At 44.1% G+C, this 13,836-nt stretch overlaps 1 protein-coding gene across 2 annotated transcripts in view; it reads right to left on the bottom strand.

Moving 5' to 3' along the window:
- The window catches only part of LOC121848569 (prolyl endopeptidase-like), a 52,996-nt gene extending 39,409 nt beyond the window's left edge, over positions 1–13,587 (bottom strand). For both annotated transcript variants that reach the window (XM_042333375.1, XM_042333376.1), the window contains exons 1-4: positions 13,440–13,587; positions 2,653–2,727; positions 2,174–2,307; positions 49–179 (exon numbers count right to left, since the gene is read on the bottom strand). In XM_042333375.1, the coding sequence (XP_042189309.1) occupies positions 49–179; positions 2,174–2,307; positions 2,653–2,727; positions 13,440–13,487 (388 nt within the window). In that variant the 5' untranslated portion in view covers positions 13,488–13,587. The remainder of the gene's footprint in view (positions 1–48; positions 180–2,173; positions 2,308–2,652; positions 2,728–13,439) is intronic.
- Between the last annotated feature and the right edge of the window lie 249 nt (positions 13,588–13,836).

Below are 13,836 nucleotides of genomic sequence, written 5' to 3'. Positions count from 1 at the left end.
TTATAAAAATGGATTTTGGATCTTTACAAACGGTTTTTAAACACTAACCTCTTAAAGCTACAGTACCATCATCTGAGAATTTGTTGGGATCAAGGAAAATTTGAGGTTCATCATCCAGCGAACACTGGACATACATTACACTTTGGTTTTGCAACCCTGTGTTGAAGAAGTGAAAATATCTGTGTACACAAAATTAAGATGTTACAACATTTTAACCTAGATATCAAAAACTAACAAACAAGCAAGGAATATCACAAGAATTTCTTTAAAAAAAGGGAGAAATACTAGGAATAAAGAATTATTTGAAATTTGCAATATGGGTTCCGTTCTGCGGTTCCGAGATTTTCTTGAACTGAATTAAACATAAGGGAATGCTTACAATATTATGAAAAGATGTTCAAAATAATGCTCAACATAGCTCTGTCTCTCTGAGTGCTTAAAAAAAACAGAATTTGGGATTTTTTTAAAACACTTGTCTTGCAACAACAAATTCCATTTGTCTTGCACCTTTCACATCAGGAGTTCATCCCAAGGCCTTGGACAGCCAGGGATTTGAGATCAGGAGGGGTTGAGGGTAGGTATCGGAGGGTGACTGAAGGCCCTGCCGAAGAGGAGGGTCTGCAACAATTTCATGTCTGTTCGGAGCCACCATTTTCAGGTAATTTTCAGGTTAATACATTTCAGAGCTCAACCAAAATCACTACACCCCTTACTCACTGCTTATAATGAACTGGATGCAAAAGTGAATCATCCCAATTAAACATTCAATATTGGAAACAGCAGATCCAAAACATGCATAAATTCAGTGGGGGGTTTTGGATCAAACGTTGGGGCTTAAAAATGAAAATGGTCACTGTTGGCCCTTATTCTAGAACAATACTTTGAGATAAATTTAAGTATTATAAACCAAGCTGAATTTTTGAGGATACTATCATTACTAAAATTTGATTTTCAAAATTGTAATAAAAGTAAATATGTAAAAAACAGAAAAACATTTGAGGGGATAGGTTTCTAGGTTATAAAACATAACAAAATATTTTAAACCACTAGGCTGGATTCAGTATGCTACCCATTGGTCTTCAACCAACCCCATCAACTGCTCAACAATAAAGAGTTTATGGGTATAAAGAATAAATTCTGCCACTCCTTGAGATAGATTACTGCCCTTAAAAAAGTGAGAAATGCTGTTTAACAGTATATCTTTTCAAAACATCCTGCAGCTTAGTTCCATCTCTTTTCAACAAACTTCTGTGATGCAATGAATATTAGTATTTTTGGTAGATGCTTGTAGCTTATTCCTAATGCTGTAAGCAGTAGAATAAAGCGCTCAAGATGAATCCTTCAACATTTTATCCCCATTTGATCTTTTATTTATATTTGCAATTTTTCTTTGCTTCAGAATATTTTGCCCATTTCTACTTAATCACCTAAAACATTTGGACACATATTTTGCAAAGTTTTGTTTTCGCCTTCCAAATCTGTAATAATTCCAATTATTGGCTGTAGATTTTCCACCAACATCTAAACATATCATCTGATAGAGATAAACAATATAAATATAACAATATCAATATGAACATTGATTACATAAAAATAACTGGCTTTGAGCTCTATAACACCTTGATTAGTGTATCTATTTATGGCGACCATCTATTTCAGTGCAGCATCAGCACATATGATGGCAGTCAGTTTATATGTTGAGATGGCTGGCAACATGCCACAAGCAGGATTTGGAATCAATGCCATCAAATCCTTTAGATAGAAGGATTCAAGGAAAGAGATGCCCTTTTGGCAAAAGCTTACTGTCCACAATCTACTTGATTCACTCGACTTTCATCTGTTTGTCAGAAACCAATCTTACCTCAAGTGTGCGAGTTTAAATGCCACATGAAAGTTGGCTAGGAAGCAAAATAACTTGTCACAATGGTAGTATTTCACTCTTCTGAATTATTAATGTTCTCACCCTGTTGGATCACTCTCTGCTTAAAGAAATACCTATTCTGATTTACATTTGACCTGCTCTCCTAATAACTTGAAGTTCCAACGCTGCCCGAGTAGCGAAGGAAATTGTTACTTCTAGTTAACTGCACAAACCAGCTGATGAGAAATGGTCTATAGTTGAAACCCCGCAAAGACTGTTAGTGCAATCTGATTGATACTAATCCGATTCTACCTCTTTCCTCTTCGAAAATGGCAGCTGTACTTTGGATAATCATAGAGTTCCGTCATTCTTTTCTTGAATTTTTCCCTCAATGCGCATTTTTCCAGGAATGGCATTGTCAACTTATTCTGAGCTTCCACATAAGCCTGAAACAGTGCAAATTCAAAACAGTAAAATTAAAAATGGTAGTTTAATTCAGCCAATTAGGTCAGCGTTAAAGGTGTCACTTCATCTTAAATCTCATATACTTATATTATTTATGTATAACTGTGCATTTAGTTTAGTCCCTCAAATAAAATGTGATGCAGTAATTACTTTATTTAAGATCTTACAAAAATAGTATGGAGGCCATTTCTGGTCCATCTGCTATTTTAAATATGTCAATTTTGCAAGGCACAAAGATACAACATGCAATCTCATGGTCTTAATCTTTGCTTTAACACGGTTGAAATACTTACATACTCATTAAAGATGAAAGGCTATACACTTACCTTTGTTTCCTCACTATCTGGGTCTTCCAGCCAGCTATAAGGGTCAGGAATTTTATGTCCATGGTAATCATTAATCTGTTCAAAAGAACCCAAAAGATTAAAAGCATGGCCACACTTGACTCAAACTGGAGTGTAATATGAATTTATTTAAAAAAGTTATTCTATTCATTCTCTTTCCTAATAAGTTCTGAAATTTCTTTATAAGTTTGTGATAATAGTGATTACATTTCCGATATTGTATACCTTTACGTTTTAGATAATTTACATAATGAAAAAAGCAAAACTTACAATTCTATTAAGAATTGTTCAATAGACTTCAGTGCATGGAATGTTATGATAATCAACCGGGTCAAATTAAAATCCCTGGTTTACGTGAGCTTAAACGTAAAAACAGGAGTAGGCCATTCAGCTTCTCAAGCCTGTTCCGGCATTCTGTAAGATCATGGCTGATCTGTACCTCAAGTCCAATTACCCGCCCTTGCCCCTTATCTGTTAATACCCTGACCTAACAAATAGCTATCCAAGAATAACTACAATATATCATCTGTGTAGCAGCCAAGGCTTCCGCATTCCTTAGGATTGTCTGTGTGCATGAGAACTATGCTTAAAATGTGCTCTGCACAAATACAATTTGGTATTTTCCCCTCGCTGAATATCAGCATCCATATCTAACTTGGGTGGTATTTTATGTATAAAACTAGCATAAACATCTCTGACCCAAATAGTGCTACTCTTTTACATATCTGTCCATACTTCATAAGACTGCATTTGGTTAACAGTAATTGAAATATGCACAAAATAATATGTTTAAAGCCATATGGAAAAGCAAAAATATGTTGGTAGCATATGGAGCAGAAACTGGGAGCTCTGATACAAATATATATGTTAACTACTACTGTACATTACAAATGTTTGCGTTTTCACTGCAGTCACACTTGGTAGCCACTGAGTCAAAGTGGTGCAGTGACACCGTGTGTCACAGAGGACGCAGTCAAGCGGTGGGAACAAAATAAAGAACAAAGACATAGCTAAAACGCGTCAGTAACAACAAAATTACATTTTTAAAGCACCTTTCACGTGGGGAGGATGTCCCAGTGATTATAAATTATAAATTTATATTATCATTATAAAGATGCCTAAGCAAAAATCAAACCTTTCAAGGATAAGTAAAAATGCTAGACAAAAGACAGGAGGCCCATTAAATTAAACTGAAGAACAAAGAATAGCGTGGCTGCACTTCAATGCTGAAAAGACTGCAACAGCGCAGCAAAATGAGTTGCCCACACAAAGAACAGCATCGCCAAAATGAATCCTTCCACAGAAGTCCTCCCAGACGAGTCTAGATAAAGGTGAAATGTTTGTTCGTGAGTCTGTCTGTCTGTCAATCTATATTTCATATTCGATCCTTTGGTTTCAAGGGTAGTTGCAATGGGTACAGCTAGTCTGTCTGTCTATCTGTCATATATATATATGTATAGTACACACTAACCATGTCTGTTGGTCTGTACTTAAAGAAGGATCTCAATAACTGATTGACGTAGAGACACAATTTATACCTTATCGGAAAAGCCTTTCATCTGGGAGTGACAAGGGCATATTTATTTTCGGGTATTTCCTATCATTCATGAGTTATGACATAAAATGCATTTTAGTTTTGCGTTTTTCACTGCAGGTACATCTGGTGGCCACCGAGTCAAAGTAGTGCTGTGGCATTGTGCATCACAGAGGCCTTACGTATGTACGCACCCACTGCAGTTACATCTGGTGGCCACGCCAGCTGACCGTGGCGCTGTGGCATCCTGCGTTACAGAGCACGGATGCAGCCAAGCAGTGATGGGAACAAAATAAAGAACACAGACGAAGCCAAGGTGCGGCAACAAAAAAATTAAATTTTTAGAGCGCTTTTCATGTCAGGAGGACGTCCCAGTGATTTTCAAATTATACATTTATATTTATCATCATAAAGATGCCTATGCGGAAACCAAATCTTTCAAGGAAGGATAAGTAGGTGTGTCTGTCTGTGTGTCAATCTACATTCCATATTGAATCCTTTGCTGCAATGGGTACAGCTAGTATAATATATGATAGGAGATCCCTCAAAAATATGTCCTTGGTTTTCTCCATCACTAATTTGTTGCAGAATATATTAGTACAGATGTATTTCTCTAGAATAGTGTGTGATTTCCTGTTGCTACCTTGTTGCATGCACACCTCATATTTTGGGGCTTAATTAAAGCATTATTTTAATATAGCTCATCAACGATAGGAGATCCCGAAAAACAATATGCCCATGTCACTTGCAAGACCTTTCCGATGAGGTTTAAGTTGTGTCTCTACGTCAAATGGTTATTGAGATCTTGGCTGATACACACACACACACACACACACAGACATTGTCCTTTTATTAGTATAGATAATACAGTGAAGTACATGACTGACCTCCAGTGGTAACAGACAATTACAGCAACTCTGCCTAAATGTCAGATGTTGCCAAAATATCAACTATTCAATGCACATTTTATCAATAATGGTTACTTCAAGTTTGCTCAAGTATTAGCTTGGGGAGCAAATAAAGAGAACAAATACTTCTGTGACAACTGCAAAGCGATCTGCAAGTGAATCATAATTTACTCCCAGGCTTCTATAATGAACCCCAACAATTGCCTGACAATGTCAGTCTGTTTATAGGGAAAAACTTGCATAAATCGTATCATTTGAGACTATAACATTTAATACAGCTAACATGAAGTACGAGTTATAGGCAGAGTCATATCGGCCAACTTAATACAATTCATACTATTTAAGTCTGTCTTTTGTGTCATAATGATGGGTTTCCCGCACGCGCTTGTTTCAATCATAACACTAAGTGTGCATGCAGTACTTTCATCCACGTAGCCAGTAAATGTGCATGCAGTACTTCATCAATGCTGCGCATGCTGCCAGTAATTGCGCATGCGGTGACGGGTCAAGACCTCATTTCCTGCACTCGTTTCAAATGCAGCATTGCACATGCAATCATTCAATGAAACCTGTAAGTGCAGTCGCGGCGATACAAGTGTAGGAAATTATATAGTAATGCTTGAAGTTGATATAGAGCCTTAAAGCGCTTCAGAATATACTGTTAAGTGAATTGACTATTTTGTGGCAGCCAACTGTGCACTGCAAATGGCATAGAATTTAGGATTATTTGGGACCAAAAGTTGATACGACTTAGCCATTTATCCAACTTGTAAAATATGATTAATGTAAAGAAACCTAAATGTTTTTTGTGAGGAAGATGAATGCCACTCGGTGCAGGTACAACTCAGGTGATTATACTATTTATAATGGGACAACTCATGTGAGCTCTCCCTTCATGTGACAAAGAACTGACCCCTGCTAACTTACATAAGAACCAAAATACTGTACACACTGATGTCAACATTTCCATTTACATTTGAGTTGGTGATCACCTGGGCCAATAGAAAAGTGAGAAATATTTGCCAAAAATTGTGGGGAGATTTGCGGAAGGAATTTTGACAGATTTTGCTGAAAATGGCAGGGAGTTGATTGGTGTTTTTTGGCCTCTGATAGCCCAGCACCGCACACAGACCCTGATAGAGCGACAAGTACACACACACAGATCCAGAGTGACACACACACACATACACTCAGGAGACACAGAGAGACACACATACATACACTAACAGACACAGACACTCACAGGTACAGATAATCACACACACACACACTCAGAGACAGACACACACTCAGAGACACAGAGAAATACACACATACACAGGTGGAGACACACGCATTCCAGACAGACACACACACAGACACACACTCAGACAGAGCGAGAAATACACACATAGACAGAGGGAGAAACACACACAGACACAGAGAGAGACACACACACACTCAGAAACACAGAGACACACTCACACGCACAGACACATATTCTCAGAGAGATGCACACTCAGAGACACTCACAAACATACATAGGAGAGACACAGAACAACAAACAAAGACAGACAGACACACAGATAGACTGACACAGACACACACAGACAGACAGACAGACAGACCCAGACAGACAGGCAAACCCAGACAGGCAGGCAACAACAACAACAAAATTACATTTACAGAGCGCCTTTCACATCGGGAGGATGTCCCAAATCGCTGAACAGTCAGGTGTTGGGGCCCGAGAATGGGGGAGGGTTGGGGTAGGGGTGAGGGAAGGCAGAGAGGTGGGAGGGCGACCAAAAGCAAGATCCAAGAGAAGGGTCTTGAGACCGGCTTTGAAGGAGGCATGGGACGAAGCGAGGCCAAGGGACCGTGGGATGGAGTTCCAGAGTGTGGGGACAGAGAGGCTGAAAGCCCAGCCACCGACGGTAGGGCGGGTCGGGCAGGAGACATGGAGTAGACCGGAACCTGCCGAAGGGAGGGAGCGAGCAGGTTGGTAGGGAGTCAGCAGGTCAGAGGAGTAGGAGGGAGCAAGGCCATGGATGGCCTCGAAAGTGAGGACGAGGATCTTGAACTCAATCCTCTGGGGGATGGGGAGCCAGTGGAGTCTGATGAGGATGGGAGTGATGGGGTCATGGAGCCTGATGTGCGAGAGTACACGAGCTGCAGAGTTTTGGATGTTCAGCAGCTTGTGAAGGAAAGAGTTGGGAAGACCGATGAGGAGGGAGTTTCCATAATCGAGCCTTGATGTGACGAATATGTGGGTGAGGGTTTGGGCAGCCTGAGGGGTGAGGCAGTGGCAGAATCTGGCAATGTTACGGAGGTGGTGGTAGGCAGTGCCGGTCATGGTGTGGATGTGGGGGAGAAAGGACAGTTCAGGGTCAAACACGATACCCAGGTTCCTGACCGGCTTAGTGAGGTTGAGTGTGCAGCCGTGGATGCTGATGCTGTCAGCGTCCGAAGTGCGGAGGCGCTGGCGCGAGCCAATCAGGAGGGCCTCGGTCTTGCTGACGGTGAGTTGGAGAAAGTTTAGGACTTGATGTCGGACAGGCAGTCGGTCAGGACACGAGTAGTCCTGGAGTTGAGGGTGGAGGCAGAGAGATAGAGTTGGGCGTCATCCGCACACATGCGGAAATTTACCCCATGTCTGCGGATGTCACCAAGGGGGAGCGTGTAGAGGGTGAAGAGGAGGGGACCGTGAACAGAGCCCTGAGGAACACGCACGAGACGGTGCGGGAGCTGGAGGAGAAGCCGTTTGCTGCGACAAAGTGGAGGCAGTGTGAAAGGTAGGACCTGAACCAGTCAAGAACAGAACCTTGAAGGTTGAGTTGAAAGGAGAGGCGGTGGAGGAGGATTGAGTGATCCACGGTGTCAAAGGCAGTGGAGAGGTCGAGGAGGACGAGAAGACAGAGGGAGCCCTGGTCACACATGGTCAGAATGTCATTTGTGACCTTGACCAGAACAGTTTCCGTGCTGCGGAAAACTGGCAGACCCAGACCAGGCAGACCCAGACAGAAGGAGGGAGGGAGAGAGGGAGGACACGGGCCCAGGCCGACACGGGCCCAGGCCGACACGGGCCCAGGCCGACACGGGCCCAGGCCGACACGGGCCCAGGCCGACACGGGCCCAGGCCGACACGGGCCCAGGACGACAGTCAGCTGTTAAGACACAATAGTGGGATCTCCGAGTGAAGCCTGTTTGCCGCTTACACTGCAACACGCATGCGCGTCTGGAGCCCTACCACCACCCAGTGACTTCAGGTAAGCAGCCCTGTGGGCCACAAATTACATTGATAGCGGGTTTGTGGCGGAGGAGGATGTTTGTGGCTAATTCCGCGGAAAAAGTGCTGCTGCACTTTCTATTGGCCCAGGTGACTACAAATAATATTTACACTATCTTAACTCAGCTCTGGAGCATAAAAGAGAATTTCTAATTAGTTTGTTTGCTTTAGAAAAGTGAACTATGACAACAGATATTTAGAATTTGTCCCTGGTGGTGCTGGAAGAATATAAAGATTTGGAAAAGTTGTACTGGGGGTAACAATTAGCAAGGTGCAGATTTTCCCCAAACTATGTTCATTTTTCCACAAATATATTCTGAATATTATTCATTTTAATAGCTTCCCATTTATTTTAATTGATTCTTCTTGAATCTATGCTTTATAGTGAACAATTTGCCTGATGAGCTTTGCCTATTTTTTTTAACAATAATATAAAACGTTTTGTATATTTAGAGGATACCTTTCAACTCAACTTATTTTTGCTGATGTTAGTAACTAGAGTAATCTGCTCTAATTTCATTCAACTGCTATTTCACTGGATTTAAGATTTATTTTCTCTCAAGTATTATCCAATTCCCTTAAAGGCTATTATGGTTCAGCTTTAACCATCATTTGTGATAAGGCATTCCACATTCTAACCACCATCACTGTAAAAACCTCCCACTTCTGGAGAATATCTCACGATGAAGTTCTCCCTTTTCCAAGTAGAGAAAACAACTTTCTACAACATTTATGTTGCACTCTAATTTGTTTACTTTAGAAAAGCCAAGAATGTTCCATTCAATACACACTTACACTTTTTGTTCTTTGTTCCAGTGCTAATGAATTTAAGTTATCCATATTGACAGTACCAGCCACAAGTTTTTTTTAGAATGAAATACAATGCTAAAAGATAAAGCCTTCTGAAACTGGTTGCATGATCCTATACTATTTGCTTTTGTTGTTGATACATCTCCAAATTGATTTGTAAACATATCAAGCAAGCAATAAATGGTAGCGTACATTCTTTAGGATACCAATCTCAGTAAAGGATGCGTTTTTTTCTGTTCAATAAACTACATTGCTCTCATAATTTTCCCTCATTTGTTTCTACTCATCAAAAAAAAATCTTTAAATGTCAACTCTCAACCTTCTCCGTTCTAGTGAAACAGCCCCAATTTCCTCAGTCTGGGTGATAACTCAAACCTCCCTCATCCTTGGTATTATCTCTAAAAGAATACCACGTAATTGAACTGAAGCAACTCTTCACGTTGTACAGTACAATATATACTGAGCCAGAGCTCACAACCTATTAATCGATGAGGACAAGCAGATCTTTAGGTTGCTCGGGAAGATTTGACGAAGAACGACATGACCACAAAGTGGAAATAAATAATCCCAAACTGAAAGTCTAAATACGTGGCTAATAAGACGTTTGGAAGCAATTTCCAAGACAGACTAATCTAACAGAGATGTTCGGCTGATGCTATAAACCATAAATGTCATTTCTTGAGTTATTTGTAATTGGAATTTGAAACCTGAGATTAGATTACAGCCTTTTACTCACTGCTGGAATGTACTATTTGTACAGTACGTCCTGTTCATGGAATTTTATGTCCAGTTCATTTTCAGGTTTTGAAAGTTACACTTCTTGTTTTATTTCTGAATCCAGTCATCTTACAATCCTTTCTGATATCATTACTACAGATCAATGGAAAACGATTTCCATTTTCCATCAACCTAGAGTAAATTACAGGTATTCCACAAACAATGTTCATTTCACCAACAAATTATAAAGGATACTTAATCAATGGGTATAAAGGATGCACAATGAAGATCATTAGATTATTAAAATTAGATTTTCAATCTACGACTGTTTGTGGGACATTGCTGTGCGCAATTGGCTGCCGCGTTCGCCCACAAATATACAGTCAATTCACTTTGCAGTATGTTCTGTGAAGCGCTTTGGGACGTCCTCCCGACGTGAAAAGCGCTATATCAAATGCAAGGATTATTATTATTATTATTAAGATGTACATTCAGCCAACTGGTACTATCTTAATATTTGTACTCATCACTTTGATATATTGGAACCTGAGTTTCTTTGCCTACAAAATAAAAGGAGTCCTGTAGCTCAGTGGTTAGAGCACTCGCCTTGCAAGCGAGACACCTGGGTTCAATTCCAGGCAGAGCGAAACCTTGGGCAAGTTTCCTTACTCCACACACCTAATAATAATTCCTCCAAAAAACAAGAATAAATTGTAAGTTTCAATCCACGACTTGTTTGTGGGACACTGCTGTACGCAATTGGCTGCCGCGTTTCGCCCAAATAATAATAATAATAATAATCCTTGCATTTGATATAGCGCTTTTCACGTCGGGAGGACGTCCCAAAGCGCTTCACAGAACACACTGTAAAGTGAATTGACTGTATATTTGTGGGCGAACGCGGCAGCCAATTGCGCACAGCAATGTCCCACAAACAGTCGTAGATTAAAAATGACCAATTTATTATTGTTTTTGGTTTTGGAGGGATTATTATTAGGCTCTGTGTGGAGTAAGGAAACTTGCCCAAGGTTTCGCCCTGACCTGCCTGGAATTGAACTCAGGTCTCTCGCTTGCAAAGCGAGTGCTCTAACCACTGAGCTACAGGACTCCACAAATGTACGGTCAATTCACTTTACAGTCTATTCTGTGAAGCGCTTTGGGACGTCTAGAAGACATGAAAAACTCTATATCAAATGCAAGGATTATTATTATTATATGGAGACTCTGCTTTTAACTTTGGACTCTTCGACCTGTTCCATCCTCTCTTTATTCAAGTTGTTTTGTAGCCTGTTATTTTGTGTGTTAATATTTGGGATGGCAAATAATTGTTTTTCAAAATAAATAATTCTTGCATTTGGTATAGCGCCTTTCACATCAGGAAAACATTCCAAAGCACTTCACACAATATCCTAAAAGTGGAGTTACTGTATTTGTGTGTGAACGCAGCAGCCAAATTTGTACACAGCAATATCCCACAAACAGCCATATGATTTCAAGCTCCGCTCGGAGGCGAGTGTCACTGCCGATCCTGGCTGACACACACGTATAACAGAGTGCTAAAGGCATACAGCCAAGTTCCTGGGCCAGTAGTGTGAGGAGACGGAAACATTCAAGTCAAAATAAAGGAAATTTGTGAAATGGACAGTATTAAATGATTATATGTACACACAAATATATTATATCCATCTCCTTCATATTGTACGCAATTCAGAATCTCACTTTGTAACATAGGGACTCACTATTCAAAGCAAATACCTGAATGTCAAGTCATTAACTATAAATAACTAAATAGACTGAATGCAGGTGGGTTCTGGTGCTTTAGCAGCAGGCAGTCAGTCACAGCCACATAGCGGACACGTACTCTCACACAGGCGGTCTGTCCATCAGCTCTTCATTGACCCAGTGTTGCCCACTGGAAGCTCGCAGAGAATTCCTGGTATCTACCGTCCACCAAACGCGGTCTCAAACCCGGACTCGTCAGATGTCAAACTATCAACAAATGACTCTCCTCCTTGGCGGCGGCAGGAGGTAAGTGGGGTCTCCTTGGAGCTGAACTGACTCAAAGGGGACGTGTTTATGATGATGTTGGCACCCACCCCCCAGACCCCACTCTCTCTCCCCCCACCCCCACCCCCACTCTCTCTCCCCCCACCCCAGACCCCACTCTCTCCCCCCACCCCCAGACCCCCTCTCTCCCCCCCACCCCCCAGACCCCACCTCTCTCCCCCCACCCCCAGACCCCACTTCTCTCTCCCCCACCCCCAGACCCCACTCTCTCTCCCCCACCCCCAGACCCCACTCTCTCCCCCACCCCCAGACCCCACTCTCTCTCCCCCCACCCCCCAGACCCCACCTCTCTCCCCCCACCCCCCAGACCCCACCTCTCTCCCCCACCCCCCACCTCCCCCCCCCCCCAGACCCACCTCTCTCCCCCACCCCCCAGACCCCACCTCTCTCCCCCCACCCCCAGACCCCACCTCTCTCCCCCACCCCCCACCTCTCTCTCCCCCCACCCCCCAGACCCCACCTCTCTCCCCCCACCCCGCCCCACCTCTCTCTCCCCCACCCCCAGACCCCACCTCTCTCCCCCCACCCCCAGACCCCCTCTCTCCCCCCACCCCCACCTCTCTCTCCCCCACCCCAGACACCACCTCTCTCCCCCCCCCCAGACCCCACTCTCTCTCCCCCACCCCGCAGACCCCACCTCTCTCCCCCACCCGCAGACCCCACCTCTCTCCCCACCCCCCAGACCCCACCTCTCTCCCCCCACCCCCAGACCCCACCTCTCTCCCCCCAGACCCACCTCTCTCCCCCCAGACCCCACCTCTCTCCCCCCAGACCCCACCTCTCTCCCCCCACCCGCAGACCCCACCTCTCTCCCCCCACCCCCCAGACCCCACCTCTCTCCCCCCACCCCAGAAGATGGTCCACCAGACCCCACCTCTCTCCCCCCACCCCCAGAAGATGGTCACCAGTTGGCCATTTGACATCTGACAAGCACAGGTTCGAGTCCTCACTGGGTAGATGGCAGGTACCAGGACCCACACATATCACCGCCATCCCCACCCCCACCCACTACACATACCCCACGTATACATACGTGGACCCCATACAGTAACACACAAACCATCCTCCCGGCTCCACTAATTTAAAAAAAAATGAAATAATGACGTGTAATCCAGACCGAGTGACTGCCTCTCACTCACTCAGTCATTGTGTGCGGGGGATGGCTTGAGATGGGTTGGTTTTTCACATAAAGAAAAACAACAGCCGCCGCCGCCGGTGGGGGCGGGGGGGTGGGGGTGGGGGCGGTGGTCAGGAGCCACTGACCCCCCGGGGGCTGACGCCTCTGCTCCTCGGCCCAGGTTTTGAATATAAAAGCTGCGGCGAGGAGCAGCCAAGAACATGACCGAGCCCCGGGCGGCCTGTTCCTCTCCCTCCCTCCTTCCCTCCTTCCCTCCCTCCTTTCCACTCTCTCTCTCTCTTCCCTTCTCCTCTCCCATTCCCCCCCTCACTCTCTCAGTCTCTCACTCACCGTCTGCAGTCTGCGGGCCGCCGGATACTCAAACGCCATTGTAGCCATGGCCACCGCTCACTAACGGCGCTGCCTTCCAATCCCGTTATTCAAACTCCCCGAGAGCGACGACGAGCCGCGCGGCACCGAGCAGGAAGCGGAAACACGTGACCGCGGCGGCCCGCGAGCGCCAGGGCGGGCGAGCGCGCGGGCGGGCGGGTGGGTGACGCAGTGGCGCGAGCTCGGCAGGTGCTTGTGCAACGTCGTCCAAACGTGTCACCACCTCTGCTCACCTGCCCCACCTCTGGCGGTGCAGCGCCCTCTCCAGCTCACATACTGCACTGCAGCCAGTGTCAGCCCCGAGAACTGTGCGTCTCAGTCAGGGGGTACACGCATTTTTTTGGGGGGGGGCTGGGAG

Source organism: Callorhinchus milii, unplaced genomic scaffold (assembly GCF_018977255.1).
Source record: "Callorhinchus milii isolate IMCB2004 unplaced genomic scaffold, IMCB_Cmil_1.0 Scaffold3, whole genome shotgun sequence".
NCBI lineage: Eukaryota > Metazoa > Chordata > Chondrichthyes > Chimaeriformes > Callorhinchidae > Callorhinchus > Callorhinchus milii.
This window is presented reverse-complemented; position numbering and strand designations above follow the sequence as displayed.